The sequence below is a fragment of the Camelus ferus genome, chromosome 13, assembly GCF_009834535.1.
Source record: "Camelus ferus isolate YT-003-E chromosome 13, BCGSAC_Cfer_1.0, whole genome shotgun sequence".
NCBI classification, from domain to species: Eukaryota; Metazoa; Chordata; class Mammalia; order Artiodactyla; family Camelidae; genus Camelus; species Camelus ferus.
The window spans coordinates 443,899-462,599 of NC_045708.1; the positions used below are offsets into that span (position 1 = coordinate 443,899).

Sequence of the window (18,701 nt, forward strand, 5' to 3'; positions counted from 1 at the left end):
GGTGGCTGGTAGGATGAAGCTTTGGATTCTGGCTGGTAGGATGAAGCTGTTATTGGCACCTACTGTGTGTTGAGTCCCACACCAAGCATTTCCTATCCATTGCCCACGGGCCCTCTCGACAGGTATGGTGGGGGCACCCAGCATCTTCCGGGGCAGCTTATCTGAGGCTGTGAGGGGCCAGGTTTGGGGATGAGGGACCAGCAGGGGCAGGGCTGGGAGATGGGGTTGACCTCTACGTGGCAGCTACTGATGGGGCAGTTGCTAGAGTTACGACTAGTGAAATGAGTCGTTGTGTGCAGGAGCTGGAAGTGGGCAGAGGGCGGGACCAGGCAGGAGGAGGGGACCAGGAGGGAGGAGGGCCCCAGTGCTGAGCTGTAGGGACAGCTGTGCAAGCTCTGACCAGAGCATGCAGGAGCTGGCTGGGGAGACTGGCCAGGGCCAGAGCTGCAGTAACCTGGCAGAGACGGGGTCAGCCTGGCAGTGGAGGAACCGGAGGCTCAGGTGTGGCCTTGGAGACTGATGGTCAGGGATGGACCCCTGGGCCAGGGTCCTGCCCTCCAGCTGGGTCCTCTATCCGGATGCTGGGTTCTGGGTAGAGATGTGACCTGGGGACCTATGGTTAAAATTCTGCTAATCTGACACAGGGGGAGGGGCTCATTCCTGCAACGTGACCACCGCTGTGGGCCCACCAGGTCCACTGCCCAGGAGAACATGAGTGGGCAGGAGAGGGAGATGGAGGAGGATGAGGGAGAGGGCACTTCAGACACAGCACTCATGCTGCCCCGAAGGCCTCCTGACTGCCAGGCCGCGGCCCTGAGGTCCCCAAGGTGGGCAGGCCTGGCTGCCCAAGGCCTCGGGATCCTGTTGCTGCCTGGCCGGGCCCTGGCGGGGCTCCTGCTCCATCTGCTGCTGCCTGCAGCCGTGTTCCTGCTGGTGCTGCTGCCAGCAGCAGCCATCGTCTTCCTGGGATTCCTGTGCCACTCGAGGGTGAGCTGAGCCCTCTGTGGGCGTGGAGGTGGGGGGACTGGCTGGAGTCTTTGGGGAGTGGGGGTTCCTGTGGAAGTCTGGGGTCTTGGGGCTGAAGGTGAATCTGTCCCCAGAGGCACACGTGCCCCTCCCTGAAGAGCCTCTTCTGTCAAGCACCCCCCACCCCACCAGCTGTAGCAAAAGAAGGACTTTTGTTTGTCACCCAAGGGGACAGCTCTCTCCCCTCCCCCGAGGCCTCCCAGCTCTGTACCAGGGGCCACCAGGGCCTGGACAGCTGTGCAGAGTGGGAAGAGGAGGAGGATTCCAGGAAGAGGATATTAAAATATCACCAAATTTAACCAGTCCACAGCCCCTCCTTATCTTCTATTACCCGTTACCCTGGGATGGGTGTCCCCACTTATGGAAGGGGCTGCAGCTTGGTCTGGAGTCAGGAGAGTCCAGGCAGAGGGGGACCCTGTGTCCCTCTTTTTTTAGGCATGTCAGGAAAGTGGGGCTGAAACCAGGGCCACAGAAGAAAAGGTGTCCCCTGCTGGTGGCACCTACTGGAGGGCCTACAAGGTCAGATGCCAACATAGGAGAGACCCGTGGGAGACAGAGAGGGGAGGAAGGCGGAGGTCGGGAACCGGAGAGCTATCCTCTGAGGCTCCCCTCAAGGGACTCCTACTGGGCCATTTACCCCTGGGTCCCTCGCCTCCCATCTTCTGCTCAGAAATGCCTGGCCCACCGCGAGTCCCAGCCACCGGACTCCGCCAGAACTCAGGCCCCGCGCTCTCCCCCGGACCCTCCCTCGTCCACCTGCCCCCCACCCCAGCGCCCCCGCTGGAATCGGGGCTTAACGCTCCACCAGTCCACCTGCTCCCAGGCACGGCCTCCAGGCCCCACCCCAGTCTATCTGCCCCGCCCCAGTCCCGCCAGGCCCGGTCCCGGAACTGAGGCCCCACAGCCACGCCTGACCGCCCGCCCCACCCTCAGGTCCACCCCGAGCCTCGCCCCGCGTGCCGCGCGCTGCTCTCGGATCGCGGCTCTGCGGCGCTCATCGTGTCGGGCTTCCTCTCGCTTCCTCCGCTTCTGGTGCTCGCCTCGGCCGCCCGCGCCCGCCTGGCCCGACGCCTCCGCTCGCTGCTGCCGCCCCCGACTTGCAGTCCTGGACCCCGCCGCCACCTGGTGTCCAGCGACGATGGGCGCGAGCGACGCCACCCTGACGGGGAGGAGCAGCTCTGCGCCTGGGTGTGACCCCAGAAACATCTCCAAAGGACCCCAAGACCTCAAATCCCAGAGGCCCCTGAACTCCCCCCGTGTCCCCCATAAGGTGGCTCCAGGCTGGCGACTCAGGGTCTGCGTCCAGGTCCCAACGTGGGAAATCGCAGGGCCCCACGCAGCTCCGTGCGCAGTGCTCCGAGTGGCCGCGAGGTGGCACCGGCCTCCCCCGGACCGGGTCGGCTCTTCCCCAGCCTCTCTCCGCTCCTGCTGTTTCCGTAGCTGCGGAGACTGGGACCCACAAGGGAGGAGGGAGATGGTTTTCAGAGAAGGGCGCACGGCCAGGCTCTGGGAAAGGCGGCCTTCCCGGTTTCTGCCACTGTGGCTGCCCTGGGCTCCTGTGCCCTCCCCAAGGGCAGCCTCTGAAAGTCCCCTGTCTGGTCAGTCAGCAGGCCTCCAGCGAGTTCCAGAGGTGGTGAGATTTGCTTGGGAGACTCCACGCTGTATGTTTCCAAAACTCCATCGGCGGCCAGAGAACCAGGCGTGCAGGGCTCAGCCTGAGAACGGAATTAGCATTTACAGTAAGGGCCCAGTCTGTTCTTTCTGGAGAATTTTAAGGTCTTTTCCATCTTTTGCGTTCTGTTCTTTTAAGCATGCTTCTGGTTGTGGCTCTGTTCTGTATCCATTTGGTGTCCACTGCGTTTCCCAGTTTTATAGATTCACATTTTCATCAGTTCTGTAGACCTCCCAACCATTATTGCTTCAGTCCTGCCTCTCGTTTATTCTCCCTGTTCTTTCTTAGGGAGCACCTGGTACACGAGTGCTGCACGTTCTCCTTTTACCTCTCATGTCAGTTCATCTCTCTTTTGTGTTTTCTGTCTCCTTGTCTCTCTGCTGCGTTCTGGCAATTTCCTCAGGTCCCTCTTCCAGGTCATTAATCACTGGCTGTATCGAATCTGCTGATTAATGCATCCTCTAACTTTAAATTATCATATCGTCATACCTGAAGGTTACAACCGCTTCTTATTCCCGTCTGCTCATTTTGGCGGTCTCTTGGTGCGTGCTCAGTTTTGGGTTCCAGCTTTGACTTCTGGAACATTTCACACATGGTTATTTTATAGTGTGTACCTAACAATTCCAATCCCTTTCTTTGGGGCTCTAACTCTGTTGTTTGTCATTTCTGCTGCCTCTCAGTCATAGCACGTTGTTTCTCTGAATGTTTGCAATTGTTAAGTGTCAGCCCACACCTGTGAACGTTCTGAGACCTGGTCCCTCCAGAGAGGGTGTCCTTGTGAGGCGTGACCGTCCTGGGCCCCTGTTCGGGTCCTGGTCTGTAGCCCGCAGGGCAGGAGGTCCACACTTGTCCCGATGCAGTGTGGCTCTCCGTGCTGTGTTCAGGGAAGTCTCTGCTTTCCCACTTGTTTTCCTTCATCATCCCGGGTTTCTGTTCACTATTCCATTTGTTTATTTATGCACTTATTTTTGGTGTTTCATTTTGGGGAGCCTTGGAGATATTTACTTCCTTTTAAGCCCAACAGTGCATCAAACATGTGTTTGTTGTAATTTGTCCCAAATCTAGGAACAGCTGAAAGGCCTTGTAAAGGACCTAGTACACCGCACTGCCAGCCAGGTTCCACCTATGAGCCATAGGTCAGGGCCCAGACACGCCCAAAGGTCAGGGCTCAGGGCTCCCTCGTGGCTTGGGCAGCGCCTAGCTCGGGGCTGGCTCAGGTCCAGCAAGAGTCCTCGGGGCTTTCCAGTTGTCTGTGCCCAGTCGGTCAGGAGCCTGGCTGGCTGCCTGGCGCCCAGGGAGAGCTTCCCCTAGTCCGAGGCCGCCTTCCTTCCCCTCCTGCCTAGGGTTGGACGGGCTCTGGCCAGGCATTGAGGAACGAGGACTCTCCTGAGGATCTGCCTGGCCCCGGAGTCATCAAAACAACAGCTGGGCTGGGGGTGGGGGGTGGGGAGGCCACCGTGTGTCCCAGCTTCTCAGGCCTGCCAAGCCCTACATGGCCTCCAGCTGGCCCCCAGGACAACCTGCCTCACCCCCAGCTCTGACCCACCCACTCACAAAACGAACACCCATGGGGGCTGTGGAAAGTTTACAGAAGAGCCTCAGGGTCTGCTTTTAGGAGACCAGCTGTCAGGGAAGTTGGGAAAGTCGAGGGCGGAGGCCCCAAGCAACTGGGTGGCGGAAACCTCCACTTTGGGCAACAAAGTCTCTTCCCCCAGGTGCCCAGGCCCTGGCCCTGTAAAGAGTTCCTGGCTGTGGGGGGGCCTCTGCGGTGCACATGTGTGCGCATGCATGTGGCAGGGAGTTACATGCTCCTATGTGTGAGCGCGTGCATCCCCTCTGTCACTGGTCCTCACACCCCTGGTGGGGCGCTGTCCAGACCCCACAGGTGTGGAGTCCGGGCTCTGCCAGGTTCCTGGATCTGCCCAAGGCCATTTATTCATTCACAAAATATTTCCTGGCAGCTCAGGTGTCTGCAGACACACCTTCAGTGTTGCACAGCTAGGAGGGGCCCAGAGAGTTCTGTCCCCACATCCGGTGTCCCAGGTGTGAGCCCTGCCCCCACCCAGGCATGGGAGCCAGGCCAGGGGTGCTGGGCAGAAACAGCTGTGGTGGGTGCACTGGGGAGGAACAGGCAGAGCCTGGTGCTGGCCCTGAGAGCTGAGGCCCCTCGCCCTGCTCCTTGGCCTGCCCCCTACCTCCGGGGAGCCCCCTACAAGATGCTGACACGGACTGTCGCTCCCTTCTTTCTCTTTCCTGTGCAAGCCTGCCTGGACCCTGCCTGGGGCTGGGGCAGGGCGTGGTGGTCATCTCCCTGTTACAGAAGGTTCCAGCACAGGGAGCCAAGACTAGGGAGGGGTTTTACCTCAGGAAGGGCATCACCGTTCAGTTCCCTGCATGGGTTGAAAACCCAGGAGCATCTGAACTTCTGCCTTCCTTTCTGCCTCCCAGCCCTGCCCATTGGGCTCTGCCTCTGATGCGGATGGCCCCATATCTTCTTCAAGGCCTGGCTCCTGCCCCACCCTGCCCCTGCGCAGGCCAGGAGCCCTTGCCTCCTCTGTGAAGCCTGCCCCTGCCCTTTCTGCCTCCCAGGCTTCTTTACAGCCCTCACACACTGGCAGGCCCCCACCCAAGGACCCTGGGACTTCCTGTAGCTTCTGCCCACCTGGTCTGGCATGCCCCACCCCCCTGGGGGAAAATAAATAGCCAGTCCTCTCTGCAAACTCACCACTGCCCTTCCCCCTTCCAGCTCCGCATGTCCCCAGTGCAGAATCTGTCATGTGGCTGGACCAGCATGGAGATGACGGCTGAATGCAGACGGGGTGGCACCCTCCCCCACCGTGCCCAGGCCACCCACCCCATCGGCCATCTTTCCTGCCACCCTGGCTGTTGCCAGCAGAAGGACTGGGTGGGGATCAGCTCTGGGGCCAAAGAGGATGGGACAATGGGCCCTCCAGACTCCTAGGACTGGCCCTCTGGCCCTGGCATGTCCCTGACCACAAACGGGCAGGTCGAGTCTAGAAGAATGCGTGGGTAGGGCAGCTGGGTGGGTGGTGGCAGGGGCCTCTGGGCCCTGCTGCTCTTGGCCACCCCTTCCTTCTGCCCCACTTACTGTTGTGGGGTGGGGTCAGGGTCCTTGGGCTCGCCCACACCTCCGACTTCCAGCCTCTGTGTCCCCTGGCATGTATATGGGTGGTGGGGGAGATACAATTGACAAGAACCACAGTACAGGCACCCCCAGGGGGTAGGGAGGGGCCAGGCTGCTCTGCCCCCTCAGGCCTAGCAGAGTGACCTCAGCCGGGGTCGCGGGTGGGGTCGGAGGCCTGGGGAGCTGGCCTTTTCCCTGGGGTCAACATGGCCACAGCAAGCTGGGGACAAAAGGCCCTTCTTCTCTGCAGAGGCCTGGGTGGAGCGGAGGAGGGCGCGTTCCCGCAGACCAGCGGTGGTCAGGGGCAGTGCCTTGGAGAGCCATCTCCCTGGGTTTCATGGAACCCTGTCCACCTGCCTGCAGACCAACAGACAGCGTGGGCCAGCTCCAGGAAGTGATGCTTAGGGACTCCCTCTGGCACACAGGCTGCTCCTTCCTTCTGGTCCCACAGACACCAGGCCCAGGCAGACTCTGGGCCCAGGGGAGGTGGAGGGCTGGGGCCAGAGCACGCTGTGCCCTGGCTGCCCAGTCCTTCTCTGCTCCCTGCCGCCCCCAGGCCTGTCTTCCTTCAGAGAGGAGGATTCCGGGCCATTATATTTGTACTTCCTCTGGCGTCTGCCTCAAGCCCAGCCCTAGCCCTGACCACTCCATCCCTCGCTGACCCCCATCTTCCCTGGGGACACTCCATCGGCCCATGTCTCCCTCGGGCTGATCCTGGAGGCAGGAGTAGTGTGGGGGACTGGGAGAGCAGTGCTGAGTGGATGGGGCTGGGGTGGTCTCCCAGGGGTCAGGCCAGAGTTCAGTGTGAGTGCTGGGGGTGACCCTGGGCAGAGGTGAGGAGGAACTGTCAGCCAAGGCTGGGCCTCCCATCCTTTCTCCCTCAGATGGAGAGGCTGGAGGGAGGAGGATGGCTGCTTCCTCGAGGGCTTGCGTCATGGCCAAGAAGAGCAGCTCAATTTTTCCAGAAGGGACGGAAACGTCCCCGTCAACCCCGCAGCAAAGCTGAGGTGTGACTGTGGGCTCACCCTCTGGGCAGGACTGGGGATGCCACAGGGCAGACTCAGCATGGCCTGGCTCCCTGCCTGGGGCAGGTGGGTGCCCAGCGAGATGGAGGATGAGCCAAGACGTGCTGGCACGTATCTACCTGGGTGGTCTCCCCGCCGGGCCCCCAGGTCTCTAGCTGCTGCTGGTGCTGCAGCATCATGGCCTCTGCTCAGCTCATAGTCCCTCCCTGCAGCAGCCCTGGTCAGCCGTGTGTGCTGGAGGGCTGAGGGCCAGGCGAGCAAGGTCCCTAGGGAAGTAAACCCTGAACTTTGGGGGTTCAAGCCCATTGCTGCCCCCTCAGCGACCAGGCGGAAGCACCAGGCAGCTTCTGGTCCCAGCCAAGGCCTGAGGTCTGTGGAGCTGAGCCAGCACTGCCACTGCCAAGATTCCCGGCAAGGGGGTGGGGGCGGCGGGGACACAGTTCTCGCTTGTTCCTGCCCCAGCTCCTCAGGCTCAGCTGAGCCGCTTCCTTTTTTAGGCAAAGTCAGCCTGTCTCAAAGCCCGGCGTCTCACCTGCCAGAAAGGGAGGAAGGAAAACCATTGAGTCCCATCCGTCCTCCTGGGGAGGGGGAAAGGGAGGGGACATCCTGGCAGAGATGGCCCTGCTGCCTCGCCCTGCGGGACCTGTGCCCCTCCCCAGCTAAGCAGAAAGGAGTGGTTGGGAGAGGGCAGTGGTTACCCCACCACAAGGAATCTTAGGAGTGAGGGGGGTGAGGCTCTCCTGGACCTCAATTCCTGCCCAGGGATGCTGAACTGCCTCACCTAAGAGCAAAGAATCTGCCCTGGGGGCTGAGTGTCCCTCAGGGTGTCCCTGGCAGCCAGCCACCTCTGGTCTGGTCTAGCAAAGATCCCAGGATGCAAGCCACCTGGCCCACCAGGCAGTCCCTCCAGAGGGCTGCTCCAGTGGGCTGCTGGGGGTCTGTCCTCAGTCTTGGAGTCTGGGCCCCTCATTGGGCAGGATGTGGGGACAGCTACAGGCCCAGCATGGTCACACTGGACAGGGCCTGAACCAACCATCCTCAGCCCTTATTCCCCTTCCTCTGAGAAGCCAGGTGGGTGGAGGCTTTGTGTCCCGCAAGGAGATTCCCCTCGAATGTCGCAGGCTTCTTTCCCCTCCCAACGCGCTGCATCCCTTCTAAGTTCAGCCCTTCTGATCTCTGTAGACCATTCCTTGGAGACACATGTCCCAGCCCCAGACACCTGCTCCTCCCCCAGCCCCGTGGCCAAGGCCTGGGCCGTGCTGGGGGTACGCTGTTTTTGGTGTCACCCACAAACTCTCATACCCCTATGGGGCTCTTTTGGGCCTGGCTTCAGGCACTTCCAGCACCGCGGAGGTGAGGGCAGTGTGTCTGGGGAAGACGCAGCTCAGGCGGCTCCCTGATCGGCTCCTCGCTGTGGGCAGCGGGGAGGGAGGACCCATGACCTTACAGCCAGAAGGGGAGACTGTGGATCTGCGGGCGTGCATGTCACGAGTGTGTGCCTCGGCGGCAGCCCAGGGAGCTCTGCACGTCGCTGCGCATCTGGGCCCTGCGTGCGCGCGCCTCCCCGGAGCCTGGGCTCCTCGGCCCGCGGGGCAGCGCGCGCGCCGGGGCGGGGCCTCGGTGGGCGGGGCCTCCCGGGGGCGGGGCCCAGGGCCCGCCCGCGCGGCCGCGCGCCCCGCCGCCCAGGAGCGAGCCAGCGGCGAGCCGAGGCAGAGCGCGCCCGTCCCGTCGCGCACGATGCTGCCCTGGACGGTTCTCGGCCTGGCCCTGAGCCTGCGGCTGCCGCGGAGCGGCGCGGAGCGTGGTGAGTGCGGCGGGGGCCCGGTCGGGCTCGGTTCTTGCGCCCCACCACCCTCCACACGGAGCCACGCTCTCCTGTCGCAGCTCCGGGGCCGGGGTGGCTGTCAGGGCACCCCACCCACTTGCGGCGCGCGGACCCCGCCGGCATCTCCGCGGGATTTGGGGGCTTGGACCGGGAGGGGGAGGTGTGTGCCGGGGAGGCTGTCCCTACCTCAGTTTCCCTCTGCATGGAATGGTAGAGGGATGGTAAGAAGATTGGCGGCGGCCTATTGGGTTGGGGGAAACTGAGGCCCCGAAGCTCCAAAGCCCAGACCACTGTCTGTTCGAGGCACGTTGGTGGAGGGACCCATCTGCCCCGCCCCGCCCCCAAGATGCCGACAGGAAGGGAGAGAGAGGCCTGGGAGGGGCCGATCAGGCCCTGAGGCTGCTGCAGCAGGTAACCTGCTTTCTGGGTCCAGATAGAGCAAAGGATGGGGGCCAAGGGAGGGGTGACATCATCTGTGAGTGGGGTCACGACTCCAACCCGGCCATCTGGTCTGTGGGAGGGGTTGCAATCAATGCTGTGTCTTCCCAATCCCTCCAGCTCTGTACCCAGTCTCCTCAGCTGCTTTGTGCCCCTCCAGCCTGACTCCTCATGGGTGGCCTTACCTGGAGGCTGCACTCCAGCCTGGAGGCTGCTTCTCTGGAAGCCAAGCCTGAGGGAGCAGCCCTGGTGGCCCAGACCCATCCACCCACCACTCCTGAGGGCTGGGCCAGGACCCTGGGCTCCAGCCTGCACTCAGAGTCTGCTGAAGTGTGGGGGCTTGGAGGGGTCAGCTCTCCTTTGCAGGAGAAGTGACATGAGCCCGGAAGTGCCCAGGTCTGTGGCCAGGGTACAGAGCTGGAACCGCTGAAACTGTGGACCTCCTGCTGGCTTAGAACCCCTCTCCCCGCTGGGGTGCTACCCCAGGACCTTTGGGTGTGTGACTGAGAAGGCGCTCAGGGATTCCTTGTGTAAGGGCAAGTGCTGGCTTAGGGAAATCTCAGGTGCTGGGGGTTCTGCCCTGGGTGTGGGGCTGTTAGGGGGCCACCACCTGGGGCTGAACCCTCCCCTCTCCCCCAGGCCTCCCGGCATCTGTCCCCCAGGGGGACCTGCTGTTTCTGTTGGACAGCTCGGCCAGCGTGTCTCATTATGAGTTTTCCCGAGTTCGGGAGTTTTTGGGGCAGCTGGCGGCCCTGTTGCCCCTGGGCCCTGGGGCCCTGCATGCCAGCCTGGTGCACGTGGGCAGCCAGCCACACACCGAGTTCCCCTTCGGCCAGCACAGCTCAGGCTCGACTGTCCAGGATGCCATTCGTGCTGCAGCCCAACGCATGGGTGACACCAACACTGGCCTGGCGCTGGCATACGCCAAGGAGCAGCTGTTTGCCGAGGAGGCGGGGGCCCGGCCCGGAGTGCCCAAGGTGCTGGTGTGGGTGACAGACGGCGGCTCCAGCGACCCCGTGGGGCCCCCTATGCAGGAGCTGAAGGACCTGGGCGTCACTGTCTTCATTGTCAGCACTGGCCGCGGCAACCTCCTGGAGTTGTCGGCCGCAGCCTCACCCCCCGCGGAGAAGCACCTGCACTTTGTGGATGTGGACGACCTGCACATGATCACCCAGGAGCTGAGGGGCTCCGTTCTTGGTAGGTGGGAGGAGGCAGGGCCTGGGGGAACCCTAGTTGGGAGCTTGGGAAGAGAGCTGAGTCAGACTTCAGGAGGAATGTGCATGTCTGGAGCAGAGGCCAGGGCTGCAGGGGCAGTGTGCTCCCTGGAGGTTCAGGGACCAGGTGACACACATGGCTTCTCCAGGGACATGCTCAACTGTTCACCCCAGTTGCCCCCTACCTCGGTTGTGGTGGGACAGAGGGGCAGGTTTGTCTGAGTATACACCTCCAGGTGGGGCTGTCTGCTGGAGGCCCTATGAGTGAGGGACTTGGTGTGAGCCCAAGGGCTGAGGGGCTGCATCTGGTGGGATGTGCCTAAGAGGAGAGGAAGAGGAAGGAGGTTCCAAGCCTGAGGAATCTGTAGATGGAGCTTTCACTCCTGTATGTGTGCTGGAGGAGGAGAGCCAGCTCAGGAAGGGCCAAGAGCTGGGGCCCCACTCCCTGCCCCCCACCCTGTGAGGACCATCACCGAGAGGTCTGAGTGGATTGCACTGTAAGGGGTGTAGTGACTGCTGGAAAGGAGGCCAGACCAGACTGGGGAGGGCCTCCTGCAGGGGCTAGTAGCTCCACCCTGACCCAGCTAAACCCCGCAGGAGGAGGGGCTGGAGATGAAGGGCCTGGTCACTGGCTAGGTTTGCTGTAGCACCTGAAAAGTACCAAGTAACCCCAGGGTTCTTCCCTGTCTCTCTCTCTCTGGATTAATCATCCACCTGAACCTGGAAGGGGAGGGACTGTGGGTTGGAAGGGGGTGGAGGGTCCTTCCAAAGATTTACCCCAGGACACCCAGCCCCTGGCGGCCCCTGGGTCAACAACTGTGGCTGATCCTGGAGCAGAAAACAGGAGAAAGGGCAAGAGGCTGCCTCAGCCAGGTGGGGGCTGCTGGGATTGGGGGCGGGGCCTGAGTGTGGGGATGAGCAAGGTGAGTGTCAGGCTGGCAGCTGTACACACAGCATCACAGAAAGCAGCACCAGTCCTGGGGGTCCTCGCCCTGCCCGGACGTTTCTCAGCCATACCCGCCTGCTCAGTCACCCAGATGGCCATGAGCTGCTTGGCATCCAATCTCAGAAGTGGTAACAGGTTTGGGGGGCCCACTGTGCAGTTCCCCTCCACACTCTCCTGGGGACTGGAGGCGTGCAGCTCCTTGGGTTGTCACATCTCTGATGTCCTGCAGGGCACTCTCCAGTCCTGGCTGTATGCTGGGTCCCTTTACCTTCACCATCCAGAGCTGAGCTGACCCCAGACCCTGTGCTGGCTGGGCGGGGGGCTGGTCCTCTGTTCTCAGACATCACTTTGGATCTTGCCACCTTTGAGGGGCCCTTGTCCAGGCCACTGGACTGGGTGGGAGGTGGATGCTAACGGCCCCCACTGGTCTGGGTTTGGAGCTGAGGCAGGCAGGGAAGCTCCTGATGGTGCCTGGAGGAGGGTGAGGGGGTGCTGGCTGTGCTGGTGTCCTTCCTCCGGCACCAGCACAGTTTTGCGCAGCCTTCGCATCTGGTGGGCGTGGCCAAGGCTGGGCTGGCTCCTCAGGGCTCCTGCCCTCCTCATCTGGGCATCTTCCCCTGGGGAGAAGGCGGTCTCCTTTCTCTGACCCTCTGCACCACCCGCAGACGCGATGTGGCCGCAGCAGCTCCGTGCCTCTGAGGTCACGTCTAGCGGCTTCCGTCTGGCCTGGCCGCCCCTACTGACCCCGGACTCGGGCTACTACGTGTTGGAGCTGATGCCCAGCGCCAAGCAGGGGACCGTGCTCCGCCAGCAGCTGCCAGGGAACGCGACGGGCTGGGCCTGGGCCGGCCTCGACCCCGACACGGAATACAACGTGGAGCTGATGCCAGAGTCCAACGTGCGGCTCTTGAGGCCACAGCACCTGCGAGTGCGCACGCTGCCGGGTGAGGCGGGGCGCGAAGGGCGGGTTAGGGTTCGCCGGGGTGCTGGGCCGGGGCGGGTGGGCGGGGGCGCAGCCCTACCCCGCTCACGGGCGCTTCTCCCGCAGAGGAGACCGGACCGGAGCGCATCGTCGTCTCGCACGCCAGGCCGCGCAGCCTGCGCGTGAGCTGGGCCCCGGCGCTGGGTCCGGCCGCCGCGCTCGGCTACCACGTGCAGGTCGGGCCGCTGCTGGGCGGCGCGGCGCAGCGCGTGGAGGTGCCCGCGGGCCGGAACAGCACCACGCTGCAGGGCCTGGCGCCCGGCACCGCCTACCTGGTGACCGTGACGGCGGCCTTCCGCTCGGGCCGCGAGAGGGCGCTGTCGGCCAAGGCCTGCACGCCCGATGGTGAGCGCAGCCGCGCCCCGCGTCCCCAGGCCCCGGAGGCTGGTGGCCGGGAGCCGTGAGCTCTGGGCCGGCCTCGCCCGCGCAACCGAAGGCCCCCTCCTCCCGAGCCCAGTTAGAGAGGCGCCCGCCACCCAAAACAGGGTCTTGCCCCGGGTGTGGGATGCTGGCCGGCCTTTGGCCCGCGGGGCCCCCGCGGCAGGAGAGCGCCCTGCTCTGGCGTCCGCTCTCCGGGACGTGGCCTTGTCTGACCCTCCGCTGCAGCTCTAGCAGCAGCGCGACCCGTCGCAACTCCTTCCCCTGCCCTGCCCAGAGCTGGGCTGTCGGTGGTGTCCTTTGGGCAGGATTTAGCAGGGAGCTGGACAAGGAGTCTGGGGTCCGGTTGAAATCAGACCTGGGTTGGCTCTGGGCCTGGGACCTCAGGGCGTCTGGTGGCTGAGCCTCCTACTTGCGTTAAGGGCCAGACCCTCGAGTGACAAAGGCTAGCATCTGTGTGAGGGAGCTTGGTCTAGATGGCAGCTCTGAGTCCATGGCCACTCGGGTCCTGGATGTTGAAAGGTGGATGAGGGAAGGGAAGGAGCTGGCTTTGGCCAAGTCCCAAAGGCTTCCCTGGGGGGACAGGACCTGGGAGGGGGAGGGTGGAGTGCTGGGGGTTGATCACGTGGGCAGCAGCCGGTGGATGGACAGGTCATCTTCACTAGGACCCTCAGCTGGCTTGGGGGCAGTGCTTGTTGGGGACAGTGGCACTGCTTTCCTTCCCACTACCCTACAGGGCCCAGCTACACCCACTGGGATGCAGTTGGCACCTTTTGGGAGGAATGGGACAGGAGCCTGGCACTCAGGACCTTAGAGACAGGAGACCTCCCCCCTGTGGAGGCCCCAGGGCCCACATGGGCAGGGAGCCTTCCCTGCTTCTGGGTAGGGAGCTTCCATGCTGGGGGTAGCGATAAACAGTGTTCCTCCAGGGGCTTCACCCCAGCGGTTCTCTGCAGCATGTGACACCATGTCCTGTCACTCCTTACTATCCTGGGGCCACTGGACAAGGCAGCATTGCCCTCCCTCAGCCCCGCCAGGCACCTCCTCCTCTGCCTGGGCTGACCCAGTACTCACTTTGCCTCTTCCCTATGAATGTCTCAGACGAAAATAACAGTAAATCAGATGTAAACTGAATCCTGAAGTATCCTGAGAGTGTTTTACTCCTTGTCAAAACATGTCAGCCCTGTAAAAGGTTGCAAGTTAAAAAAGAAGAAGAAAAAAAAAAGTCTTGGGTGGAGGCCAGTGGTACCCAGGCTAGTGCTGGGGAAGAGGAGAGGGGAGCCATCCCCCTCCCAGTGCTGGGACTCAGGTCACCATGCCACTTGTGGCCTCTCTATGCACCTCCTCTTCAGAGAGCGTGGGTCCCGTGTTTGTGGGCTGGGACTGGGTGGTTTGGACCGGGCGTTGCTGGAACCAGGGGCAGCCAGCCCGCTCTGCAGGATGGCCTCCATCTCTGCTGACACAGCCACACCCGCTTCCCCCCGCCACTTGCTAATGGGAAGAAGAGCCCCTCACCCAAGCAACTGCAGCATCGAGAGGGTTGGTCTCGGGGCCCCTAGTAGCATCTCAGTCTGCCTGCTGGGGCCTGGTGGGCCTGTGTGTGGAGGCAGGTTCCCCGGAGCTGCCTGCCACCTTTTCCCAAGCACCTGCCTCTGAGCGTCATGAGGCCCCCGGCCTACGTGCCCAGGGCTTGCACTGCCCATTAGTTCAGTGTGCTTGGCATTCGTGGGAGTAGCCTGTGCCCAGGGACCCCTGCCCTGCCTGTGTGAGCAGAGTAGGGAGCAGTGGAGCTGGGCTAAGGTTGTGAATCAAACCCTGGGTGCCGATGGTTGTGACTGGCCAGGCCAGAGTTGGGAGGATGCTCCTGGTGGATGTTGTTTCTCATCCATGTCCTCCCAACCCCCTTGAGGCAGGCCTAGGGAAGCCTCGGCCTGTGGCTATGCGGCTTTCTGCTTACTCCTTGACCGGTGGTCAGCAGTAAGCAGTCAGCTAAGGGTCAGAGACTCCTATGATCTCAGCTGCTGGCGAGTGTGAACAGCAGGGTCCCAGGTCCCAGGCAGCACTGCCCAGCAAGGGGAACCCTCCCCAGGCCTGGGACCTGGGCCGGATGCACCCCCGAGGGGCAGACCTCCCCCCATAGAAGCCTGTGTCCCTTAGCCTGAACCCCTTGGGGGCTTGCAGGTCCAAGTACACTGGCCACCCAGAAAAGTCCCTCTTCCACACTGAGCCCCCAAGCCCAGCTTGCAGAGCACCCTGCAGGTGGCAGGAGGAAAAGTGGGAGATGCTGGCAGGTCGATTCTTAAGGGCTCAGTCACACTCTGAAGACAAGTTGAGTGATGAGCCCCTTCCCCAATCCCAAGAGAGGGCACAGTGGCTGGAAGACACACAACCCCACCCCCTGGAAGAGGCTCTGGGCTCACCTACTCGCTGCTGGATGCTGAGGCCCAGTGACAGGAGCCCCCACTCCCCTCTTCGTGCCAAGGAACGCCTCTTCTGGAAGCCCTCACCTTGGAAGTGTTGCCCTTTGCTTCATCCCAGTCTTTAAAGGTTTTTGAGTCTGGGCCAGTCTGGGAACAGTCTCCAGGTCTCCTGCCCCTCCCCTCCACCTCCCGTGACACGTAGGCCCTGACTCCTTGGTTTACTGTGGGTCTGGGGCCGAGGCTGCACACTGCAGCCACTTCTTAAGGCAACTATGAGCTTCCCGGTGCACCTGAAAGTCAGAAAGGGCTGTGCAAGAGGTCCTGATCCATGTAGTGGGCCGGGTCCATGTGGCAGGAGTGGGCCAGGCTGGGGAGGAACCCGCTGCTTCCAGAGGACCCCAAAGGAGGCTCCCCCCGTGGTGCCGGGAGGCCTGGTTCTCACACTCACAAGGATTGCTGCTGTGTCCCAGGCTGTAGGAGGAGAAACCCAAGGGTCCACCAAGGCTGCGTGTCACACTTGTCCCATTTGGGGCCTTTGCTGCAGCCCAGGGCTTGCCTGACCATGGCAGGGGACTGCGAGGGCCAGGTAATGGACAAGCTGCCTGTGAGAAGGCTGGATGGCAGCTAAGTCTGGAGTCGGGTCTCGGGGAAGGAAGTGGGCGTCCACAAGGGGGTGGTACAGCTGGTTACTCCCTGGGGCAGGAGCAGTTTCCATGGCGACAGTGATAAACTCAGTTGAGTCCGGAAGCCTCCTGGGGGGGTGAGGGGGCAGTTTGGGGAAATTAAAGCCCCAGGGCAACAGCTGTATGTCTGCTGCTTTTTTTCCCTGGATGAAAAATTTTCTTCCAACATCCGTTCCAAAATGACGTCAAGGGGAATCATAGCTCCCCCTAGAGGTGAGGGTGGTGAGGTGCGGGCCCAGGGGAGACCCTGCCCCTTGGGTCCCAGCCTTGGGTGCAAGGTGGACACAGCCCAGCAACACAGTAGTGAGGGGAAGGTGTGGCTGCCAGCACCATTTTCGGGAAGGGGGCTGAGGTCTCCCCCGCAGGGGCCAAATGGGGTGGGCGCAACCCCTCTTCACTGACATGTTCACTAGGAATTAAAACACCTGCCACTAATTTCTCACTTCTCAGAAATGGCAGCGGTGGACACACCCATGACAAATTATATCCGCCTAGCCACAGACACTATATGCACAGGAGCAGAGGCCACGGCTCACCTGACCCCAGAGCCACACGTGGGGTGCACAGCTTTGCCTGGGGGAGGGGGTGAGAGCCATAAGCTTCTCGACTCTGCATGGCTGGGGTCCCGGCCGGCTCCTGTTCCACTGCTGCTTCTGCTCCAGGGCCAGCTCTGGTGGACATGAAGGCATCCCAGGCAGGGCTGGGTGGCTCTGTCTCCTACTGGCAGCCACTTACAGCCCCTCTGGGAGAACACTAGGGCTCCCTTAGTGGCCATGGGGTTTGAGCGACTGCTGGTCTCAAGGTCTGTCCAGACCATGCAGCTGATCCTGCTTTTCTCCTGAGAAGGCAGAGGTCCCAACTCAGCCCTTTAAAGCGAGGGCCAGTGCTCACGGCACGTCTCCTGTCCTTAGCCGGGTGGGCAGGAAGCTGAGTGCCTATTCTCAGGCCCCCCACCCTGTGTGCCTCTGAGGATGGCTGGGCTATGCTGGGCTGATCTGTGGGTCCAGCTGGTGGGGAGCTGGAGTGAGGCTCCCTGGAGGAGAGGACAGTGGCTGGGGCATCTGAGCAGGGAACTGCTTACCAAAAGCAAACAATGCAGGAAGACAAGGCTGTGGGGACAGTGAGCTTAGGCTCAGTCCCAGGTCACCATCCAGTCCTGAGCCCAAGGCAGCATGCCTGAGCGCTCAGCGCTGCTACCCTCCTCACTGCTTCTTAACCCCCGGAGCCAGGAGGAAGAGCTGCAGGCACCCTGCTTTGGTGGGTAGCATGGGGACCCTGGGGGCTCAGGCTCTGGAGGGCCAGGCTGAGCAGCCTTTCTTTTGGCTGGACTGGGGTCTGCCCAGTAGGGGCAGGTGTGGGGTGTGCGTGGGCTGAGGCTCCAGAGACTGGGACCAGCAGGTCCTTTTGGAACCTGGAGAGAATGGGAGTGGGAGGGGCCCAGCTGGGTGAAGGAGACAGACTAGTCCCTAAAGGCCCACCTGTCTAGGAGAGCAAGACTGAAGAGGGATGCCAGGGGTCTGCCAGTCCAAGTGGACAGGCTTCTGCACATGCGATGTCCCTGGGAGACACCAGGCAGGTGAGGCAGGTGGTCACTGCAGCCTTAGTGCTGGGAAGCCCTGGGGCCTGACTGGAAGGTCATAGTTCTAGGGTACTGTGAAGCTCCCCAGAGGTCTGGCCCAATGCAGAGGACCCAGAAGCCACCCCAGCTGCCCAGGCCCTGGGGGCAGAGTGCTCTGCACTCGGCCTGGGTGGGGTGCACTCTGCTGCTGCTGGCCTGGGCTCCGAGGGGCAGCTGTGTCCCCCACTCTGGGCTTAAGGTCAGGCTGGAGGCCAAGCTGTCCACCTGCATCTTTAACTTCTGCGGCTCCCCTCCAGGTCTTCAGTGCTGGAGGACTCCCTCAGAGAAAACTGCGCTGTAGGGAGGGGGGATGTTGGGGGAATCCTGTCACCTAAACGGCTCAGCATGGGCAGCTGAGAGCCCACTTTTGTCAGTTAAACATGAAGGCATCAGGCAGAAAGCACCTTCCTGATTCCCTCTTAATGACTCACTGTCTTTGGGAAAGGTGTGTCTGTCCTTCCCAGCGGCTTCCAGTCTAAGATTTAAAGTGACCAACACCAGTGGACTGGCCATTTTGCGTGGTCCGTTGGAAACTGGAAGTGTGAGTGGCGCTACTCTGAGAGGAGAAACGTCCATCAAAGGGAGGGAGTGCAGTCACCTAAATCTTGAGCAGCAACCAATGCTTTGTTTTTTAAATTAAGCCAAGTTAAATGAAATTGACTTTTTTGTGAGACTGACTTTTAAATGCAGAGTTTTATTTTCAAAGTTGTAACTTTTAGTGTAAAAGTACACAAGCTTGCCAAATGCTGGCCTGTGGACAAGGACCTCATGTCTCTGACCCATTTCCTCTTCTTTATCCAGTGAAGCCCCCTGGGGTGCTGTTGGAGGTATGGTTTTCTACTAGTCCATAAAAACCTGGATGATGGCCAGTGGGGGGCAGTTGGCTGGAAAACTCATTTGTTTTTTCTCATTTGGAAACAAAATAAAACAAACAACAAACCCCAGACAGAATCATCTTAGAATTATCTTTTTCCTATTTTTATTCAGGTTTAAAAATGTTTTCAATCTAATGGAGAAACTCATTCTGTATAATTCTGGGAACTTAACAAATTCCATCAGGGAATGATAGCAGGGGATATTGGCCCAAGAAGTGAACTTTGCTAACTTTGGACACTGAGTTCTAGAGCAACGCTGGCCTCTGTTCATCCTTGTCTCCCTTTGTCTAAGGCGGTCTGGCTTGCACCTTGGTCCCTGAAGCAAGCACACAGCCTTTGGAGGTTCCCAAGGAGAAGCCTCACCCGTCAGTGACCAGAGCCTGGACCCCTCAGCCCTGTGGAGCTCTCCTCCAGAGAGGACGTCCTCTGTGGGGCCTTGCGGGCTCTGCCTTCC

At 61.5% G+C, this 18,701-nt stretch overlaps 2 protein-coding genes and 1 long non-coding RNA gene across 5 annotated transcripts in view; 2 read left to right on the plus strand and 1 right to left on the minus strand.

Moving 5' to 3' along the window:
* TMEM88B (transmembrane protein 88B) lies at nucleotides 1-7,738 on the plus strand. Of its 3 annotated transcripts, XM_032494925.1 has the most exons (4): nucleotides 15-987; nucleotides 1,960-2,320; nucleotides 2,630-2,765; nucleotides 5,445-7,738. In XM_032494925.1, exons 1-2 carry the CDS (start codon nucleotides 712-714, stop codon nucleotides 2,218-2,220), a joined length of 537 nt encoding a protein of 178 aa, XP_032350816.1. In that variant the 5' UTR covers nucleotides 15-711; the 3' UTR covers nucleotides 2,221-2,320; nucleotides 2,630-2,765; nucleotides 5,445-7,738. The 3 variants fall into 3 exon arrangements, with proteins under 3 accessions (XP_032350814.1, XP_032350816.1, XP_032350815.1); XM_032494924.1 differs by having other exon boundaries at nucleotides 1,960-2,765; XM_032494923.1 differs by lacking the exons at nucleotides 1,960-2,320; nucleotides 2,630-2,765; nucleotides 5,445-7,738 and adding an exon at nucleotides 1,462-1,952 and having other exon boundaries at nucleotides 1-987.
* Nucleotides 4,758-18,701, minus strand: part of LOC116668211 — a 23,944-nt gene continuing 10,000 nt past the window's right edge. Inside the window, exon 3 of the long non-coding RNA XR_004325274.1 lies at nucleotides 4,758-4,842. This is a non-coding gene — a long non-coding RNA (uncharacterized LOC116668211). The remainder of the gene's footprint in view (nucleotides 4,843-18,701) is intronic.
* Nucleotides 7,891-13,759, plus strand: VWA1 (von Willebrand factor A domain containing 1). Its single transcript, XM_032494913.1, has 4 exons — nucleotides 7,891-8,672; nucleotides 9,771-10,328; nucleotides 11,957-12,235; nucleotides 12,340-13,759. Exons 1-4 carry the CDS (start codon nucleotides 8,069-8,071, stop codon nucleotides 12,675-12,677), a joined length of 1,779 nt encoding a protein of 592 aa, XP_032350804.1. The 5' UTR covers nucleotides 7,891-8,068; the 3' UTR covers nucleotides 12,678-13,759.